A 22,260-nucleotide genomic window follows, 5' to 3' on the forward strand; every position below is an offset into this window, starting at 1 on the left:
GTTCTGAGCTACGGAACACTTACAACCCCCCCCCCCCCCCCCCCCCAAAAAAAACAAACAAACAAAAAACTAGCAATCTCTAGCAACCATTAAATCTCTGCAAAAAGTTCAGAGTGAAAACTGGAAAAATATACAATATAAAAAATATAAAAATATAATAACCTAGGCTTTGCTGTGATATCAACTTGAAAGAGCCTAAGCAGAGCTTATCAGAACCAGTGTACCCAGAGATCTATCATAAATAAGTCAGCCTGCGCATACTCCCATAATTGGATGTTCACTCCTGAGAACTTGTGAACATGTACTCATTTAAACTTGATTTCCTTTTGAACAAAGAGTAAGTATCTTGTATCCTCGTCAGCCTTTAGAGTTCTCTCTTTCATCCTGGATCATAGTTTCAATTTCGTTTCCAAGGTTGGAGAAAAATGGACGCTCATCAAAGTCATGTGCCCAGCACTGCCTCATCATAAGGTACACCTGGCATTACAATGAAAGTAATATGAGCAAGGATAAACATTGTGTAATAAAAGGATAGAAGGGAAATTACTTTATTGCTGATGTAAGACAGATAAGAAAGTCGTTTCTCCAAAGGTCTGATTTACTCACAATAGCAAAGATCAAAAAGTATTCCGAAAAAACTACCGTTTCGACCGCACAGAGCAAACGTACCTTGGGCGGGCAGTTTAAAGGTGGTGGTAACCTCCAGTTACCCTTCAGTAGATTTGCCAGATGCACTGAAATGGATGTACCCAGCACGTTGTGCCCAATCTCCTGCATATAAAGCTGAAACAAAACAGTAAGCCATGGGAATCCATATTTAAGCTGAAGCATTTTCCAGACACATTTGTAACAATTGTACATTTTCTTACTCTTTTCGGATTGAAACTTATATCACAGTAAGAGAAGATTTCATGAAGAACAACCCCGAAACTCCAGACATCTGATTTTTGGGAGAATCTGGACTCAGTGATGGACTCTGGGGCATACCTGCAGTAAATGCATGACCATTAGAGCACAGAATAATCCCGAGTAATGGGGCAACTGTGATCTTCAAGCAGAGGAAATCTATCTCATAGCTTATGCTTCACTTTTCAACATTACATATTCTTTTCTGAGAAGCATTTCTTTTAAAAATAAGCACTGTCTCATGTTTGGTTTTATTCGTGTCTTTCATTTAGTCATATTAGGAAGTATTAACAGCTAGTAACCACACCATCGACACAAGAAAGTAGCTGATTCATTGAAAAGCAGTTATTAGATTTTTATTGGTGAAACTAGTGGAAATCTACCAGAAGATGGGGCTCTCTCCTGGTTGGGTGACACGGTAGTAGTCCTTATTATGTGGAATGACCTTGGTCAGCCCAAAATCAGCGATTTTTACCAGCGTCTCACTGGCTACAAGGATATTTCGGGCTGCAAGGTCTCGGTGCACATAACGCAGGCTCTGCAGGTACTCCATCCCCTGACAGAATTAGAAACAAACGAAAGACACTTTTATTTTTAGCTCTGTCAATCTCCCTCTGTGTTTTAAGTTTTTTTTTTTAAAGATTTGCAACACGTAGAACTGTGGAAAGTCTATGTATTTGTGTGTGTCTGTGGGGGAAATATAATAAGCTATATGGTATTAGAAGGTAAATATTTTTAGCTATTAATTCTTCTTGTCACCTTCTAATACAACTCTAAAATGTGCGTCATCGTTACACAGCAGATAAGAATAAACTGCCAAAACTGAACCGGTCCACACAGCAGAGAGAAATATTCTGCATTAGACACACACACACACACACACACACACACACACACACACACACACACACACACACACACACACACACACACACACACACGGCTTGGACAGTTTGTGTCCTTGGGCAAGACACTTCAAACGTTGCCTACTGGTGGTGGTCAGAGGGCCCGGTGGCGCCAGTGTCCGGCAGCCTCGCCTCTGTCAGTGCACCCCAGGGTGGCTGTGGCTACAATGTAGCTTGCCATCACCAGTGTGTGAATGGGTGAATGACTGGATGTGTAAAGCGCTTTGGGGTCCTTAGGGAAAACGTGAGCACTGGTTCAGGAATGGCTTCACATATGTCACGTCAATTTTCAGATCCTGCCCAATCAGATCTGTAATCCTGCTGCGTCACAGGCAGCTTTAAATCCTGCTGGTTTACACTTGCTTGGGAAGACATGTTCATCATCTTTATCAAAAGCAGCAGGTCAAGCACACGTTAAAGCAAAAGACTTTCAAGTCATAGAATATGCAGTCGATACTCATTTATGATTGTGTGGGCAAACAATTAATTCCTGTCCATATAGCAGAGGTCATATTTTTAACATTTTGCAAGCTCACGCACCTTACAAATTTGAGAAGCAAATAGTAACATCCGCCTGGTGTTGATGTTGTGTTTGTTCTTCTCTAAGTAGCCAATAAGGCTGCCATAGGGCAGGTACTCCATCACTAGACTCATGCTGAGGCGACCTGTGAACAGACAAGCCATAACGTTGTTCATCAGATAATGTCCTTTCAAATCTTTGTCACTGAAACACAGAGACATGTGTGAGTTTCATGCTTTAAGAGGAAATGAGTAAGTGCAACGAGCTCTTTTGCTTGGTTCACTTACATTTACACCTTTTACAAAAAAGTCATACAAGTCACCTTAAACATGTTTTTGAAGTGGCACAGCAATCCTTAATGAGTTCATTTATAAAACAGGAAAGGGAGAGCTAAGAGTTTTACAGTCTAAGCAGGGGGCAGATCATTTTATTATTGTTTAGTTTTTTTTTTTACCCATGCTGTAGCAGACTCCCTTGTATTTGACGATGTAGTCGCAGTGTAAGACGTGGAGGGTGTTGACCTCCTTTTGGAAGTCCTCCAGGTTTGACTGCTTGTTGGACTGCAGCTTCTTCACAGCCACCAGCTCACCAGTGTTATCACCCAGCGGGTCATAACGGCAAAGCTCCACGCTGCCAAAGTTCCCCTGCAAATGTGTTAAGTCACAGGTAAAAACTGAAGTTAAAGTAGATGCATGAAAGAGACGGATAAAGAATGAGCACAAATAGTAGGTCCTGCTTGTGTAGCATAACATCAGCTTGACACATTTATTTAGTTTAAAGCTTCTGTCCATTATATGTCACCTCACACTTACTTTTCCCAGAGGGGAGATGTAGCGCAAGTATCTCTCCTCAAACAATGTCTGGTCGTGCTGAGGGTGGCTGTAAGATCTGCACACGGGGCTCTGTGTGACAGGTTCGGTAGCATGAAGTATCACATAGTCTGGCAAAAAACAAGGCAACGTTAGCAGTCAGCAGTATTTTCACTTCAGTGAATCTCAGCGTAATACCTAAAACATCATCCATTTGGAAAACAGCTATTGGTAGCAACAGTAGTCTGTTTAACAGCTACCCCTGGACGAATCACACAGACACACAAACACAAGGACAAACAAAGATTTCTCTTTGCTATTCTATAATTTACATTTAAAAGGTTCACTGTACTACTGTATATTAGAGCATTTTTTGAAATGCACATACTTATATTGTGTTATCTCAGAGCTTCCCAAAGTGTGGGGCCCGTCCCCTGGGGGGGGGGGGGGGGGGGGTATGAAAAGGAAAAAACAAAACAAAAAACACTTGGACACTGCTAGCATAATGGACAGGTTTTTGACGGGGCGCCCACACAGGGCAGGAGATGAAGCATCGCTGAATATGTTTCCAAACCAACTTCATTCTAAGCCAAAGACTAGAAAATATGGTGAAGCATATCTTCCCTTTGGCTTCACCTGCACAAGTGCCAAGCAGTGTTGCCAACTTAGCAACTTTGTCGCTATATTTAGCGAGTTTTCAGACCCCTTAGCGACTTTTTTTCTAAAGAAAAGTCGCTAAAAAAAGACGTGAAAGCGCGTATCGCTTTTACTCTCAACAAGCAGCGGGTGCTGTAACGCAGTCAGTTCTTCTTTTACTCTTTTACTCTTATGCTGTTTTGTGGATCACAAGGTTTAAAACTACTTATAAACACACACACACAAAGTAACTCCACCAGAGTGCCTATTTCGGGTCACTTTTGCGAAAAGAATTTCAAAGTCTGTTTTAAATGATCTCTGATCCAGGGAAGATGATGATCCGGGGTCATGTTCACGTATAACTTTGTTTTTTATAAAGTTGCATGACAGAGTTAATTGTGTTTTACAGACAGCGATTTCTGGAGATGTCCCTGAGCCCGTGCAGTTATTTGAATGAAAGAATCATGCCTGTTCTTATGCAGTGCCGCGTGATCATTGGCATCCAATATTCATTTTAGGCCTTGTCACTTGCACACAGAGATTTCTCCAGATTCTCTGAAACTTTTGATGGCATCATGTGATGACATATTCAAAGTCTTTGCAATTCTATATTGAGGAACATTATTCTGAAATTGACCCATAATTTGTAGAGGTATTTTTTTGCAGAACTGGTGAACCTCCACCCGTCTTCACTTCAGAGAAATGTTACCTCTTTAGGATGCTGTTCTTTATTAGCGCTGACTTTTGTCACTTGCATTCCAAATTGTTTGAGATTTTTGGCTGCCATCAAACTCTAAATCAGCTCATATCTTTCATGAAGTAATACAATGTCTCACTTTAAACATCAGTTATGTTTTCTATGTTCTATTCTGAATAACATACGGGTTTATAAGATTTGCAAATCATGGATTCTGTTTTATTTACATTTCATAAAACACCATAATTTGTTATCTATGTCTTCTTTTCTAAGGATTATATCTGATACAAAAAGTTAGTCAAAGTATTGTGGTATTAACTGAATTAATTTTATTTATCTAATTAATTTATGTTTTAAAGGACAGTTTTAACATGTATGTGTCAGCTGATTACCAGAACAGTATGGTACGCATCTTTACCTGAAGTGATGAGACTGTTGAGTTGACGGATAATACTGCGACATGAAGGTCTGAAGTCTGCCTGGTAGTCCATACACTGACTGATCAGATCTGCTAGCTCTGTCCACTGAGAGGGAGGCAGCTGCTGGAAACTCTCATAAAACTGCTTCTTCTGCAAATAAAAACAAAAACAAACACAACACATTTAGCACCACATAGCACCATTTAATGTTTGTACAACAATTTTTCTAACGACTGAAAATTCACAGAAAAGGAAGTGCAATTTTCATTTAATCTACACAGTATTCTCAGTAGTCTTTTCACAGTGTTGCATTTTATTTACATCAACTTGAAAAGTTAATATAATATTCTGAACTGCATCAGTTTTTCTGCATGCTGAACTTTATGAACCAAAACCAGAGCTACAACTCACACACAGAGTCCTCTAGTTTAGGCATTTTCTGCAATTGTTGCATAACAGCAATGAGCTTTGAGGGATCATGTAACACTGACCCAGACAGCTAAAAAGTTTAGAGTGTTTAAAGCCTTCCAAAACCACAAACTGCAGATCAGGGAATACGATAATCTACCTGATCTAGGTTCCAGCCTCGTAGCAGGGAGTTTCCATTGTTAAAGATTTCCCACACTGTGGCGCCAAAGCTCCATTTATCACACTCGAGGGTCAGTTTTTCTGGAGCGCCCAACACCTCGGGGGCCACCCAGGGGATCCTGTCCAGAATGACTGGAGAAACGACAACTCTATTAATTAAGTTTCTTCATCTATTTGTTTGTTTGGCTATAAGGAAGCAGCTAAAAGTATCCTTTATTTTGTAAGGCATGTTAATGGGTATAAAATAAAACGAATAAAGCTAAAATTGGTTACCATTGCATAAAGAAATGCTGATACATACATTACAGTAAATAATGAGTCAATTTAAATAAAAAAAAAAGGCTTTACCATCTTTGCCCACCATGGCCATACTGATGCCCGGATCACTCAGCTTAATGAAAGGAGAGCTCCCCTGAGAGGGGTCACCTTCTCTGGCCAGCAGCAGATTTTTGGCACAGATATTTCCATGAACAATGTTCTTCTCTTCCTGTACGAGGGTTACATGTGATTTTAGCAACTACATTTCAAAGTAAGCAGGACAGAAAAATACCTGTTTGCTTGTTTAGTGTTATTAGGAAACACTTCATCCTTTGCATTAATTCTACTGTTCACAGCAGTTATGTATTTTAAAATACCTGGTAAAACATGACATTTTAAATAACATTTATTTGCACATCACGCAATCTACAGTCAGGCCTGCTCTAGGCTGCCTTCTTCTCATTTCCACATCGGTAAATCTTCCTTACCAGGAAGTTGAGGGCTGATGCGAGCTGTTTGGCTACGTCAAGTTTCCAGCTCACTGATACAGATCTCCCCCTTTTCAAGTAAAGGTCAAGGGCCCCGTACTTGACATGCTCCTGCACCATGATGTCTGAAAGGCACAACAAGGTTTGTTTCAACAGCTGTACTTCAAACCAAAACACAGAGCGCTCACTCGCAGAGCAGCGCCTGAGCTAGGGCCACATGATATGAGACAAAGTTAACCAAATAACTGTCAGCTTTGAAATTACAACTACTTGTGTCAGTCGAAACACTGATTGCACAACATTCAGCTTTACTGGGCTTACTAGCAAACAACAAAACACAAAACAACAAAAACAGTCAATGCGATCATGGAACTTAGTTTTAACTCACTCTTTGCTCCGTGAACACTAACACCGTATACAAGGAGCAGGTGTCTGTGTGCAATCTGACTCATCAGGCTGGCAGCTTCAAAGAATGACTGAAATGGTCAAAAAGCATGTGTTAGTCATAAGAAACAAATACATTTAAAAAAAAATACTTAGGTATGTATAAAGTCACCTCCCAGCAGTTCTTGTGAGTCGCATCGAGCTCTTTCAGCAGAACTTCGGTCACACGTTTCTCCCCGTCATGAATGTCGATTTTTTTGCCTTTAAAGATTCGAGTGAAAGAGCCCTGACCGAGGCTTTCGTCCTGATTGGGAAAGTATCCATCATAAACAACATTATAGCTCAGCGATTCTTTTTAGATTACCGTGGCTATAGCGTCACAGTAGCAGCATTAGCAGTATTTGTTAGTGCCACAGCGTTATTCATTTAAAAAGACACAACTGTAGCTGTAATGGAGGTATGAACAGTTGTAGAAGAAGCAGGGGCAGACATTTACACTTTCAGGTCTCGGCTCAAACCAAGAAAGTGTGAATAGATACGTTGCATATTGTTGAGATAAAGAATAAACATTTTAATCACAATACTCGAGTTGTGTCTCCTTAGAATAATAGATTTGCAACAAATCTCTGCTGAAGAAGACTCGTGTAGGACTGTTCCTGTTGAGAACCCCTTGATGTGACTGTGTCAGCTGACAGAATATTGGGACTGTCCCATATAGTGTAACTATTTTCGTATGAAATTCAGCTAATGATTATACTGTTGTTAAAAAGCACAACTCTGAATCAGTCTTCCAGAAATCACGATAAAGGGTGCCAGCTCTTGTTCTTCATTCAGCTACTTAAGGGTCATTACAGCAGATCATCTGCTTTTATTTCACCCTATCCTCAGCATCCTCTTCTGTCACGCCAACCCTCTTCATGTCCTCCTTCACTACATCCATGAGCCTCCTCTGAGGTCTTCCTCTTTTCCACCTGCCTGGCAGCTCCATTTTCAACATAATTTGTCCAATATAGCAACGATCTCTCCTCTGATGCCCAAACCATCTAAACCTAAGTTGTCCTTCTAAAATACCAGTTTCTAATCTTATCCATCTTGGTCACTCCAAGCAGAAATCTTACACTCAAGCACCTTTAGCTCCACGTCCTGTCTTATGTCCGTGCCACTGTCTGTATTGAAACTCTTCTAGCGTCACTACCTCTGCTCCTCAGAGCTTCGCTGTTACACCTGCCCTGTTCTCATTCACACACATGTATTCTGTCTTACTTCTATTGACTTTCATTCCTCTTCTCTCCATTGCACACCCCAATGTCTCCAGACTCTTTTCCACCTCTCCCCACTCTCACTACAGATCACAATATCATCTGCAAACATCATAATTTATAGAGACTCCTGCCTGATCTCATCTGTTAAGCTGTATATCACCATAGCAAACAATACGGGGGTCTGAGCCGATCCCTTATATAATCTCACCCTCACCATGAACCCATCTATCACCCCAACTGCACACTTCACCAATGTCTCACAGTCCTAATACACCATCCTTACATATTTCTGACTTCCTTGTGCACTATCACAATTACTCTTTTGGCACCCTATCACATGCTTTCTCTCTCTATAGATAGATATCTGAAATTCAGGACAGTTTCACAGGGTACATAGGTGCTGTGCAAATCTTTGCAAATCTTGTTGCAGTTATGAAATATCATAAACACACGGAAGCTGTAATACAGGGTGCTACTGTTCATGTCAGAAAGGAATAAGTTAAGGTAATAAACAATTAAAAATTACAATTCAAAGAAAAATAACCAACAACTATTCCATATCCATCTAGTCTGTTGTTTGTGAAAGGTGCAGGAGGAACCACTGGAGATGTGGTTGACATCATAGCTATAGCATTGTTTGGATTCCCAGAATCCCTCTCTCTACATGGGGCTGAAGAGCTACCCCAATAGAACAATGCAGGAAAATAAATCCAAAATGAAGGATAGCAGCTGGGGGAAGTGGGCTGCTGTTGCCTACCTCTGAGTTAACATTAATTTTTCAATAGAAATTTAATGATACAGATAGTTTATAAATAATTGCCGTTTACTGTTTAAAAAATGAGTTCACCACTATAGGTATGCACCACTTCTCGTCCAAAGCTAGCAAGCAAGAAATGCCTGTTATGTTAGGATAAAGGTATATTTTTCATTAATGCTCCTGCTCTGCTTTCACTAAAAAAGGAGTAGATGGAAAAAGAAGAAAACAAGTAGAAGAAGTTTTGTACTGACAGTCATCAGAAGTACCAACTGGCCTGATTGGCACAACATGCAGATCAACTTACACAGCTCAGGTCCTCATATTTGATCATATGAAACTGGATGTGACTGAATTTGTTCCTTTCGGTTGTTGGAGAGCCTGGAGCTTCTACAGAGCTGCAGTTGCGTATGATGATCAAATTTGTGAGCTCTTTAAAAACAGCAGAAAACATAATATTTCTTATAAAATCTTCAATCTTTCAGACATATATTACCTCAAACAAGAATTGAATGATGATGAGTGCACAGAAAATTGTCGAGCAACTGTAGATTTGACAGTACATGTGTCCTAGTAATGTTTTTTTCTATATCCTTGATGTAGTTCAGAATACTGAATGTGACAGTTACACATTGTAACCATGTGGATGTTCATTTGTTTCTACTGCTACAATTGATAGCTTGCACAGATTAATTGAAACAATAAAACTTAGATTATGAGATAACTGTAATATGACAATTTCATATTTAAAAAAAAATCAGAACAGTATGTACTCTATTGCAAAAATTGGCATGCAGTTGATGCAAATATGTAATCACACTTTGATTTTCCTGTAACAGACCCGTCAAAAAAATATGGACATAACCTGCTGCTCTTAACAGCAAAGTCTTACAGTGCCATTAATCTGCACTGTTTCTAATGGCCAGCAGGTGGCAGCTCCTCTGTGAAAGAAGTTGCACTATAGGATACTCTTGGTAGTTGGCTCTGAACTTATTTTGGCAAGTACTTTTTATGTTTCTTTTTCACTAGTGAAAACAAGCATCCCAGTTGTCACAGTGTTTACTCACTGCGCCTAGCTAACTAGATAAGCTAGCTTATTAATTTAGCCTCTTGTCTAGTCATGGTGCTGAATTTCAGGAAGTAGATGGCCAAAATGAAGTATCAGGGTCACATCTCTCTGTGTGTTTGCCCTTGTATTTTTGGCGATCAAGGCAGATAATGTCATCTGTAGCTTGAAGAAACATACCTTTGGGTCGGGGTGGACAGCAGCAGGTTAACTTGACAGGTACTTCAGCCAGCAGGAGCTTATTGTGTTGATAGTGGCTGGTAAGCTCTCTCAAGCTGGAAAATGATTTCTGGACACCAAAGAGGCTGTAGTGCTCATTTTTATTAATGAGACAGTCTTTATAATCAAGTCCAAGTGGAGTCTGCAAAAATAAGAGGGTGATTTTTGATCAGAAGCAAGAATCCAAACACTTGAGTCAAAATGTAAGCCATGGGAAACACTCTTGCACATCGGATTGAGCAGATGCTTCTTTAACATGAAGTGGGTGACAAAAAACATTTAAACAAAGGTTTTTGTCTATATCTGTACCTGAACACAAACAGTGAGGAAAAAGTTGTCATAGTTCTTCGGACTCTGCCGCAGAAGGAAGGTACCACCTTTGTATCCTGACTTTTTCAATTTGTTGACTGCAAACTCTGATCTGCTCAAACAGCATAAAAACAAATCAGAATATATCTATCTATCTATCTATCTATCTATCTATCTATCTATCTATCTATCTATCTATCTATCTATCTATCTATCTGTGTGTGTGTGTGTGTGTGTGTGTGTGTGTGTGTGTGTGTGTGTGTGTGTGTGTGCGTGTGTGTGTGTGTGTGTGTGTGTGTGTGTGTGGGTGGGTGGGTGGGTGTAAAAGCTGGCGTCTGATTAAGTAATGATTAAATTGACGCACGTTATTGGGCCATGACAATGGTTTTTGATTCCCTCTAGAATACTTGGCGGAGCAATGTCTTGGCAGAAGAAGTGGCTTGAGTCTGTGGTCAGTCTGAAGTAACCATCAACAAGTGACACAAACGAAAGGGCCTCTTTGAGACTCTGGAACTTGACTTCCTGTAATGAAAGTAGTCACACACAAAAAAAGTTAGTCTCCTGTTAGTCTCCTGTTGCATTACTGGACCACTTAGGGGACTAAGTTAGGTTTTCAAACTCCCGTTCTGACCGATGCCACGTGTACCGTGGAGTCTTACCATGGACTTCCCACATCACATTATGGATCAAACCTAGCCAACATTTATCCTAAGGACCATCAGTAGTCACGGGAGTTGGGCCTCTGGCTATGAACCATTTGTAGGCAGACATTTATTACTCACTGCACACCCTGCTTGCTGCATTTGGCCCTCTGTGTTCTTGTCCTCTTCTCTAGTTTTAGCTTTAAGTTAAAGGACCATTGTTTGACAGCGTCAGCAAGCATTACAACACTGAATAACCATCAAGTGTTTGCTTAGTCATGGTACAAAAATACTTCCAAACTAAAAGTTGAACCAATGTCTGGGGTGTTACAATGATGCTCAGTCAAGTTACTCCTGAAATGGACACCATTGTTAGACTTTCTAGAAAGACAAACTGCTCTCTACTATCTCTGTATTAATTAATTTCAACTAAGCAAAATTTGAAAGCCTTCTTGAAAAAAGAATGAGGAGGGGAAAAAGCATTTTTCAGTGGTGATGGAAACTTGATGTCTCATACTTTTGGGTCCACCACTTGTCCTAACTCGTTAACTGACTTCCTATGGATATAACAGCTTTCCTCACATCACAGAAAGAATGGGGATAATTGTAAGACTCCAACACATTAACTTCACCCGCCACAAATGACATTATCTGATGAATATTTCTCACTTCTGGTCCAGAGATGGTCTGGGTAGAATTCTATTCAACATACAAACATCACCAACATCGGTCCATCTACGATTAAAGGTTTGGTGTTATGCCATGACCAGTTTTGGCCAGATGGTACAAATTTGCAACTTTTCCACCCCAGCAAGCCAAATGTCATCCACGTAGCCAGAACAGGGAGCTTTGGAGAAGCAATACAAAAGTAGAAGGGATACAGTTGCCCGAGGACACTAATTTGATGCGAATAGCTTTTAAATTGTTCATATTTACATCCAAACAGTAAAAAAAAAAATATATATATATATACATATATATATATATATATATATATATATATATATATATATATATATATATATATATATATATATATATATATATTAAAGACAGTGAAGGTAGTCAGAACTGAGGGGATTGAACTACCAGAAGGCAACATTGCAGACATAGAGGACAGTTACAAGTACCTGGGGATCCCGCAGGCAAATGGGAACCATGAAGAGGCCGCTAGAAAGGCTGCAACCACCAAGTACCTGCAGAGGGTCAGGCAAGTCCTGAGGAGTCAGCTGAATGGTAAGAACAAGATCCGGGCCATCAACACGTACGCCCTGCCCGTGATCAGGTACCCTGCTGGGGTAATAGGCTGGCCAAAGGAGGAGATAGAAGCCACTGACATAAAGACAAGAAAGATCCTTACCATGCATGGAGGGTTTCACCCCAAGTCCAGCACCCTGAGGCTGTACGCTAAGCGGAAGGAAGGGGGCCGGGGACTGGTGAGTGTCAGCACCACAGTCCAGGATGAGACAAGGAACATCCAAGAATACATTGGGAAGATGGCCCCAACTGACCGAGTGCTCAGTGAATACCTCAGGCAGCAGAAACCCAAGAAAGAGGAGGGAGACGAGGAACCATCATGGAAGGACAGGCCCCTGCACGGTATGTACCACCGGCAGATAGAGGAGGTGGCTGATATCCAGAAATCCTACCAGTGGCTGGACAAAGCTGGACTGAAAGACAGCACAGAGGCACTAATCATGGCAGCACAAGAACAAGCTCTGAGTACAGGATCCATAGAGGCTGGGGTCTATCACACCAGGCAAGACCCCAGGTGCAGGCTGTGTAAAGATGCCCCAGAGACAATCCAGCACATAACAGCAGGGTGCAAGATGCTAGCAGGCAAGGCATACATGGAACGCCATAACCAAGTGGCCGGCATAGTGTACAGGAACATCTGTGCCGAGTATAACCTGGAAGTCCCGAGGTCAAAATGGGAGATGCCCCCAAGGGTGGTGGAGAATGACCGAGCTAAGATCCTGTGGGACTTCCAGATACAGATGGACAAAATGGTGGTGGCTAACCAACCGGACATAGTGGTGGTAGACAAACAGAAGAAGACGGCCGTAGTGATCGATGTAGCGGTTCCGAATGACAGCAATATTAGGAAGAAGGAACACGAGAAGCTGGAGAAATACCAAGGGCTCAGAGAAGAGCTCGAGAGGATGTGGAGGGTGAAGGTAACGGTGGTCCCCGTGGTAATCGGAGCACTAGGTGCGGTGACTCCCAAGCTAGGCGAGTGGCTCCAGCAGATCCCGGGAATAACATCGGAGATCTCTGTCCAGAAGAGCGCAGTCCTGGGAACAGCTAAGATACTGCGCAGGACCCTCAAGCTCCCAGGCCTCTGGTAGAGGACCCGAGCTTGAAGGATAAACTGCCCGCAGGGGCGTGCTGGGTGTTTTTATATATATATATATATATATATACACACATATATATATTGCAATGGTTTAAGTGTAAAAGATGTTGTTTTTTTTACCAAGCAGCTGTCATCCTTTCGTGTTATAGTCACCATCCTGCTGTCTTGGGGAACCTGCTCATGGCATACCCGCTGTATACTGATGTCAATGATTTCTTGAAAATCACAGAAGGTCTGCCACTCAACTCTTGACAAAACCTATCAACCAAATAGCATTTTGATCTGTTTAGTAGCGTAGTAGAGATATTAAAGCAGGAAAATGATAGCAGTTAACCAACTACAAACTAAACTCGATCTTCTTCAGTCATCTTACCTGGCTGTTATTGATACTTCCAGCGGTTTGGATTCCTGTTTCCCCTGTGACCCGCACAAGAGAGAAGTCTGACTTTGGATGGGAGGAAGAATGATTCACTTGGAAGGTTTCCGTTCCAACAGAAGGCTCAATGCCAGACAGCTCAATCAGGTACTTGAGTTTCAGGCTGCACTCATCTACGGAGCAGTTGCCAAGCTTCTTTAAGAAACGCTTGAGGGTATTTCTAATTCGGTAGCGGTCCAGCCGGTTTCGTTTCTGGATGTCATGGCGATGTGACATGGGAAGGCAGGATTTGTAGCTAAAGAGGAATAATATTTGGTGTAATGATTGCAAACTAGAATGGATTGTTGTATAAGCAATGATACAGTCTCAACTGTAAATACCTGACAGTCTTGCAGAGCTCTCTAACACTCTGGTTGCGCTCCTTGGCCATTCTCCACAAGTCGAGCACTGCAAGGCCAAGGCATTCCTCCTGAAGAGTCAATGGTGGGGCTATGCCTGCCTTACTTTCAATGAAGTCATTTCGAAGCTAAACACCAAAAGAAATCAATTGGACTTATTATCGTCACATCTACTAGTATAACAAGCATGCAGTTTTTTTGTGGCCACAACTTGTGTTACATTGTGCAGTAGTACATTAATCTATCAGTTTTACAAAAACCAAAACTAATAGACACCTCAAAGCAACAAAGACAGTACATGGTTGGATAAACTTTTGCTAATGAATTAAATTGAAGAATCTCACCATTTTCAATAATAGAAATTGTAAATATTTCATCTTACTAGAAATTGGTACTTAAAATAGAAAAACATTTATCTAATCACTTTCTATCAGTCTCGATTCTTAAAATTAAAATAAAATAAAGAATTTCATAAAGTATAACATAATTTAAATTAATTATGTTAATTAATAAAAATCTTTACTTAATATATTTGAAAATAATATCATTATTTAGTACTTTACCTGGGCAAAAAGATAGTCAATGACACTGTAGTCGAGTACTGGACTGATTCTGTCTCTAGTCAAACTGTAGCGGTATGAAGATCTTGGTTCTTGCCCAAACCAATTTCCAAAGAAGTACCTTCAAACACAAAAGAACTCCATTGCATATCAAATCATATAAAACTAACCTTTACATCAGGATCCATTAAAAACCTTTCAACTAGTACTCCAAACTCTAATTATTTATAGCAACATTCTAAGTATAAGGAGTTGATGCACTAAACATTCATCAAATGAAAGAATATTCAATAGCCACTTTATCTGTCTGTCACTTTATCTTCTGTTGTCAAACTTTGGTGAGCTCTTGTGAGCTGTGGCATCAGTTTCCTGTTCTTAGCTAACAGGAGTGGCACCCGGTTCAGAGATTTTCTTCTGTGTCTTGGTTGTAATGCAGTTGCTTGAGTTATCGTTGTCTTCCTATCAGCTCAAAGCACTTTGGCCATTCTTCTCCGACCTCTGACATCAAGAAGTCCTTTTCACCCAGAGAACTTTGACTCATTGGTTATTTATTTCTTTTTCAGACCATTCTTTACAAACACTAGCAATGACTGTGTGGGGTAGATCCCAGTAGAGCAGTTTCATAAATACTCAGATCAGTCCGTCTGGTACAAACAGCTATATTGTGTTCAAAGTCACTTAAATCACATTTCTTCCCCATTCTGACGTTTGAGTTGAACTTCAGCAAGTTGTTTTAACCGTGTCCACATGCCAAACTGCGCATTAACAAGCATTTGAAAAGTTGAATTTGAATCTTAAATATATATATATATTTTCTCATCAAATAAGGCATTTTGACACCCACCTGACTCTGAAATGGACTTTTAAGTTTTCATCAGTGTCAAACATGTGAGAAGGAGGATACCAAAATGAGAGGTCTTCAGATGCCAAACCAAATAGACTTAGGTATACCGGCAAGATTCCTGGAGGAAAAAACCCCCACAATAATGAATATGGCTGACAAAAATTAGTGACTTACATAATACATAATGCATTACAGTCTTACCACATTTCTTCCCTGCTTGGATGCAGACATTTTCAGCAGATATTTGTCCAGATGTGATCTGTAATGTTGTTGCTTCCTTTTTGACAGGGAAGAAGTTGACTTGTAAATTAGGAACAGTGCTTGAACTGGACCTCTGGCTGCCTCCGCGGTCTCTGATCACCAGAGGAGTTGACTCTTCCTCGCTGAGATCCATGGTTACTTCAGAAAATAAAGCCAACAGATAAACATCAGAAAATGTATGTAGAGGTCAGTAGTCAGGTGACCTTTTTTATATTAACTTACACTGAAAATCAGAAATCCTTGGAATAACTTGAACATTTTATGTTCTGACATGGAAGGTTCAATTTTGACTTGATTGGCTGAAGCGTTGACATAAAAGTAAAAAAAATGGAGAGTTAAATAACTAATGCTGAATAACTGAGTTGTTTTCCAACTGTTTTTTGTTGTACACGTACAGTGACAATAAAAGGTTATTCTGTTCTTGTGACGTCCACAAAGCTTGACTTCATCCATTTTAGATTAGTAATGTTCCTGAGTCATTGAGTCAGGAACTGTTTCACAGGTCCAGCTTCTTATTTAGTCTGTTCTTGGTTTCCTGTCTGTTCTTGTCTCATCTATGTTTTGTCCTTTGTCTCATATGTGCATCAGCCTTACCTTTCAGCATCTTATATGCTTTACTGTTTCCCTGTTAGGTTCATTTATTGGCCTGTCACCTGGTATTTCCTCTGGTCTTTTGTCCTCCTGTCCTCTAACTCTAGTTTTACTCTCTCTGTCTCATCTTCCCTGATTTGTTCGCTGTTTGTCTCCCTATGTCCCCTGTCACGTCCTCCTGTTCTCCTCTGTTAAGTTAACCAAGGTTTCTCGTTCAGTTGTGTCTCCCTATATTTCGTTCCCCTTTCTGTTCCTAGTCAGACATTTGTTTTCCTCTTTGGTCAGTGTCAAGGTTGCATGTCTCAGTCTCCGTCTCATTGTTAGTTTGGTGTGTTATTTTTATAGCCCCTTGTCAAATACGTGCTACGTTCAGTTTAACTTTTCTTGTCCCCTCCCCTGTAATCAGTGTTTCCTTTTCCCTTGTTACTCGGTGTGTATATATTATCTCAATCTCCCTTTATTGCATCGTCCCTCATACCTACATGCTGTGTGGTTCAGGTTCAGAGGGATTTTTTTCTGTTTCTGAAGTCCTGCATTGTGGGTTCCAAATCTGGCTGCTCGCACAGCACGTACATGACAAGGGAGTGATTCAGCTCTATAAAACCCCATTGACTCAGGAAAAAAAACCTAGATTATTGTTATAAGGTGTTATTGTATCACAGTAGTGTTTACAGTATAGGCTTATGACTCATCGTGTCATAAGAATCAGTGTCATGGCTCAAATCAGGTTTTAAGGTACCTTGGTGCATTACGACATGGTGTCAGACGCCTGGAAAAGCCCCAAATGCTTAATAATTAAAATCTTGGACAAAAACCAAAGAAATGTTTCATATCCTATTTCCCAAATGTATGTATATAAATGCTGACTGGGATGTGTTGGAAAGACTGTTTACAAAGATAACTACCACTGGATTTTCTTGCTAACTGTATAGGAATTTGTGACCTTAAACAACATAAATTAGGAGAAAAGTCACAGGAGGGTGTAGTCCTAAGTAGTTTTCTTGATTAGTCAGGTCCTTCATAGATTCATTAGTGCTGAGGAATAATGGGTGTGTTAGTGGGAGACTGTGAGGTAACAAAAAGCCATGCATCAGGCAGTACCCATGTATACATTAACGTCAAAGGTCTTCTTTTGACAAAACAGACCTGTACCTACCTGGTCTGTGTCAACAAAAGACATAGCATACTTTTATATTTGTTATACTTATGTTACCTGTGAATCTAACTGTCTTTTTCTCTTTTGAATTCCAATTAAGCTCCAATTATTATCTAATAGTATCTTAATTGTCCTTCTAATTCTAATACATTGCTTGTTTTGTTTCTATTGGTGATTAATGGTATTATAGTAGTGATTTTAACACTGGTTCTTATGTCAACCAGTGTGCACACTTGGGGCAGAGTGATTTATGATGGCACCTTACTTTATTGTGGAATCATGTGCATCACTATTGAGGTGCTGCACCCTTTGGCTGTCTTTTCTTTTCTTAATATTATCTTTACCAAGATCAGTGGATGCTTTTTTTAAATTAACTTTTTAGCTTGTAACACTAATAGTGCTTTTACAAGACAATTTCAGTGAAGTGTTTATGCAGTTTACTGTAGCAGTGAACTCTCTGGTGGTCTACGTAAACAATGCTTGATAAAATTACAGTGTACTATTCTGTTAGGATCAAGAACCTGTTATTGTGGTGTTTCTTAAAAATAACAAAAAATGTTTAATGTTTTGTAAAATACTGGGAATAAACTTAAATATTGCTCTGGGCTGCAAGAAATGTCTGTATGGGAAATAATTGCAAGGATGAAAAAGAGAATAATAAAATAAAAAGAGAAAATAACATAATCTTGGAGCTGAAAAAATATTGTCCACATGCAAATATATTGCATGATTATATATACACAGATAAATTAGACCAGCATCCAATGTAAGGTTTATGTCATAGATTTACATTATTGGTAATAGCCAACATTATTTTTTATGTTTTTCCACCAAGCTCTTTAATATAATTAATATTTTTGATCATATTTAAATTTTTGCTTAATACTTTTGTTAAAAGAGATCAAATACTGATCTGTGACAGAGAGCTCACAGGAAACATTTACCAAATATTAACAGGATAACTATTCCTTTCAGTAGCACTCAAATTAATTAAAGGTAAGTCCTTAAATGTCAATTTGTGTTTGTAAACCTTAATGCAGGCTCCTGCTTGTATAGGATGAAGTCGTATGCTATACAGTAATATGCATAACCCTGCATTCTAGATAAACATCATATACCGAATATGATGTAAACCTGGACAGACCCCATATTCAGTATTCACATCCATATAAAAGCATTCAGAAAGCTTTTGAAAAGTCAATTGTAGTTTTGCGGGGATTCCCGTCCTCAAGTGAAACTGGTTACCACGCTTTGCCGTAGCCCAAATTAACACTATGTGAGAACATGTGACTTACGTTTCAATGTAATAAGTACATTTATTTGACTTTGTCTTTCAATGTCTTTCAAATACCGTATATTAGGATCAATTTTAAGAATGTTTTTTTATTATTATTTTTTTAAAGATCACCATAACAACTTAAGAAGGAGTCACTGTTATAGAAAAATATCCCACAATATGGACATGCTGTAAAAGCTTCTTTGAATAGCCATTTATAAAGAGCTAAAGACAGATTAATCCATAGATCAAACACATTCTTCATAATGTGACATAATACTTGTCGATATACAGTGGAAGTGGATGTTTCTGAGTAGGAAGTATGTAAAAATATCTTTTATACTTACAGGAATATGTGCAATCACTCGTCGGGTCGTGTATTGTCACATGCGACCATCAGAAGTCCTCATTTTGTTACTTTGTAGCCACAAACACAGAGTTACTTTTCTGACTTTTGCGCTGCGTGTCTGTCTGTGTGAGACAGGAAGTTTAAAAGGATTTCCTGATTTTCAGAAAACTCATCAACTGTTTGTCACCAGGCTGTTGTCACCCCACACATACAAACCCATACAACTTTCAAAAGTGAAATACTGATGTCAGAACTTGTGCAACTTCTCGTTAGAATTCACTTTTCAAGGAACATTTCAAGGACCTATGATGCACATTACACGAGAATTAGCATATTTCTCATTCCAGCTGTCTAAATTAATAATCATTGGTTCCAATAGTGTTCAAAAAACGCCTTGTAATGCACCATCACCGTTGGATGAACTTAATACATTTTGGTTACCCCTGAGTGGTGTGGCTGTTTCTCTTGGTTACCAGCAAATGAAACATACAGAATGCAATAAAATATACTGAACACATTTATGCTTCCTAGAGGATGTTGACCAAATTTATTTTCCTTCAGTCATAAGCCTATATTATTGTATTATAATGGACCCATGTTCCTCTTTCAAACCACAACCAGCAGGAAAAGTTTAGCAGAATTGCAAATATTTGATTACTTCTTCCAAAATCCACAGGCCTCTTTGTGTAAGTATAACCATTGTAAATGGCCTGTATTTATATAGCGCTTTACTAGTTCCTAAGGTCCCCAAAGCGCTTTACATATCCAGTCATCCACCCATTCACACACACATTCACACACTGGTGATGACAAGCTACATTGTAGCCACAGCCACCCTGGGGCGCACTGACAGAGGCATTGTCTCATCGACGGACTTTAAAACTGCTCATCCCGAGTAGTGGAAATTTCAAGATTTTGTGTATGTAAATGTGATCCATCATTAGCCTTTTATATTCTTGTCTCGGACCAAGGAGATAAGAACTATGTCTCTGATCCCTGTTATACTTTTGAACAACAGAAATCATGTTAAATGTTGTAATGGTTGAGCACAGAAGACTCAGACTTTTTAATAATCAAAAGAAATTTCCTGTACAGGGGTTGTGGGCCCTCCAGATCGACAACAGAAGAAAATCGACTGATCTAACATTACAGGAAAAGAGAAACAGCTGAAAACTGTGGTTTCCTTGTTCAGCTCTTGGGTTTCTGAGCAGTTTCCTGTTATAGCTCTGAGAAAACCATCTGCTCACAACAGCAAACATTTTAGCACTTTAGGCAATACTTGTAATTTCTTGTTCTGTGAAACTTTTTATTCTGACACATTTAGTATTCTTTTTTTTCTATAGCTGTCAATTTTCAGGTTACAGTTAACATTTAAATTAAATAAAACACCTTTGTTAAGACTGATAAATCCAACATAAAACCCTTTCAAACCTCAGCTCCAGTAAACTGAAGCCATTGAGCCATTGCTTGGTTTGTCATCATTTCTGGAAAAAAGGTGATTCATGGGTGTTAAGCTCTGATGCATGCAGCATTCATACTGACCAGGTGGTGTTTACTGTTAGTGTAGAGGTAAGTTCTTCTAGTGTGTGCTATCAAGAGTAGTTAGGCAGGTAAGTTACGTCAAGTAAGAGTTTAATCTTCTTAACAGGAATCCACAGAGAAGTAGGATAAAGAGAGGGCTGATTGCATAACTAGGTACAATAATGTAGGCTGATGTAACAGCCTGGTCCCTAAATTCCCAGCAGGATTTGAGGAAATGAAGACTCTTGTCACACACTGCCAGGAAGCAAGAGAGGAATGGCTGGAACAGCCAAGTCATGACAAAATAACAATCCAAAGCACTTTATTAACGGACTGACAGACTAGCATTAATATCCACAACAATGCCAGCATGGCTGAAAGAATGAGTCTATAAAGTCCAGTATTACCTTCATTGGCTTTTACTCCCTACATTTTTATACAAATATTTTTACTTTCTCCTGCTTGAATGTTCAAAACAGTATCCTTTATAGCTTTTATACTATAAGGCTAAAGTGTCACCAGAGCAAGTGCAGGTATCAGCACCAAGCTAGCCCTACAGAAGGGAGCAACATTTTTTAAGTAGCAGTTGGTTTCAAATGCCACATTCTGTAACCTCACTGAACATTAACAAACACAATAAAAACATTAAGAAAGTTGATACTGATGATGGTTTAAAGTGGAGCGTTTTCAGTCCGGTGTGCTCAGCTCTTTTATAAAACTCCCCGTTCCTGCATCTCTGTCTCTCTGAGGGGAGTTTGCTTGTTACAGCATGATCTCTAAGTTTCTTTTTCATTCTACAATACACTGTGTCCTGATTCTTTAATATTGAGGATAAGAACAAACCAACACTGTCCCAGATTAGTTCAGTCAAACAATGATTTTATTAAACACAATAAAATAAATGCTAAATGCAAGCCATGTTGCAACGATATATTTTCTTTTAATTCCACAACTGCCATACATCCTTTTACACGACAGACTCACTGATGGATCAATTTATGACACCCATAAAATTACATTTTCATTATTTCACTGGGTGAGTTTTGTAGAGAAGTCTGATTATTTTGGATGGACAGAGACAACAAATCAAACATCCAACAGATAACACTGATCTTTTTTTTAATGCTTTAAAGTTGAAGAGAAATGCTGGAGTCTGAAGAAAATGATCTTCTGTGTGAAGTTAGACTGGGCAACAGAGAGTTCACCCAGTCCAAAAGATGTGGGGAACAAGTCCAGGAGGGAATTAGGGTTCGGCAGAGGCGTAGTACACTCCATGATCATTAAATTTTATTTTATTTTTTTCATTTCTGTCCCTAGACAAGACACAATTGAGCACACAACTCTCCGTAAAACTGTTAATTAGTGAGCGTTCATTAAGTCTTTATGCTAAATGGAAATAATATTCTGGTATTCTGTGTTTTAACTGCTCTGTGGGCCAGGATCAGAAACTGCACAAGAAGTATATGTGAAAACTGATAGAGGACATCAAGTACTGGAATGAGTGTTTAAAACACATATCAAGGAGCAAAGACTAATCAAGACAAGTGAATAAAAATGTGACATTATTATTTTGACTAGATAGTTTTAGCAGTAAAAGGTTAACGTCTCAAAAACATGTGTAAACATGGTGACTGCTTTGTAAGGTTAGCTCTAACATCTCAGCCATAGATTAAGTGCAGTCCAGATATTAAACAGTAAAAATGTTGTTTTT

The 22,260-nt window shown here is 39.4% G+C and overlaps 1 protein-coding gene across 1 annotated transcript; it reads right to left on the reverse strand.

The window, feature by feature from the left end:
• Positions 1 to 73: 73 nt before the first annotated feature.
• jak3 (Janus kinase 3 (a protein tyrosine kinase, leukocyte)) lies at positions 74 to 19,161 on the reverse strand. The gene is made up of 24 exons (XM_085382081.1): positions 19,027 to 19,161; positions 15,597 to 15,794; positions 15,396 to 15,513; positions 14,555 to 14,672; positions 13,974 to 14,119; positions 13,591 to 13,888; positions 13,338 to 13,475; positions 10,585 to 10,742; positions 10,221 to 10,332; positions 9,873 to 10,053; positions 8,934 to 9,058; positions 6,783 to 6,914; positions 6,615 to 6,702; positions 6,227 to 6,351; positions 5,829 to 5,967; positions 5,461 to 5,612; positions 4,892 to 5,042; positions 3,144 to 3,271; positions 2,786 to 2,975; positions 2,352 to 2,476; positions 1,290 to 1,462; positions 870 to 987; positions 670 to 783; positions 74 to 477 (listed from the first exon to the last, which is right to left on the reverse strand). Exons 2-24 carry the CDS (start codon positions 15,787 to 15,789, stop codon positions 358 to 360), a joined length of 3,342 nt encoding a protein of 1,113 aa, XP_085238207.1. The 5' UTR covers positions 15,790 to 15,794; positions 19,027 to 19,161; the 3' UTR covers positions 74 to 357.
• Positions 19,162 to 22,260: the final 3,099 nt, after the last annotated feature.

The sequence above is a fragment of the Rhamphochromis longiceps genome, linkage group LG15 (genome assembly GCF_057381845.1).
Source record: "Rhamphochromis longiceps isolate RC_006_pf linkage group LG15, R_longiceps_female_GT1.1, whole genome shotgun sequence".
NCBI classification, from domain to species: domain Eukaryota; kingdom Metazoa; phylum Chordata; class Actinopteri; order Cichliformes; family Cichlidae; genus Rhamphochromis; species Rhamphochromis longiceps.

Coding starts and splice junctions, on each gene's coding strand:
- jak3 (XM_085382081.1), bottom strand. CDS start 15,789: ATGGATCTCAGCGAGGAAGAGTCAACTCCTCTGGTGATCAGAGACCGC. Junction 6,703..6,782: donor CTCACAAGAACTGCTGGGAG/GTGACTTTATAC, acceptor TGACCATTTCAG/TCATTCTTTGAAGCTGCCAG. Junction 988..1,289: donor GGAGAGAGCCCCATCTTCTG/GTAGATTTCCAC, acceptor CATTTACTGCAG/GTATGCCCCAGAGTCCATCA.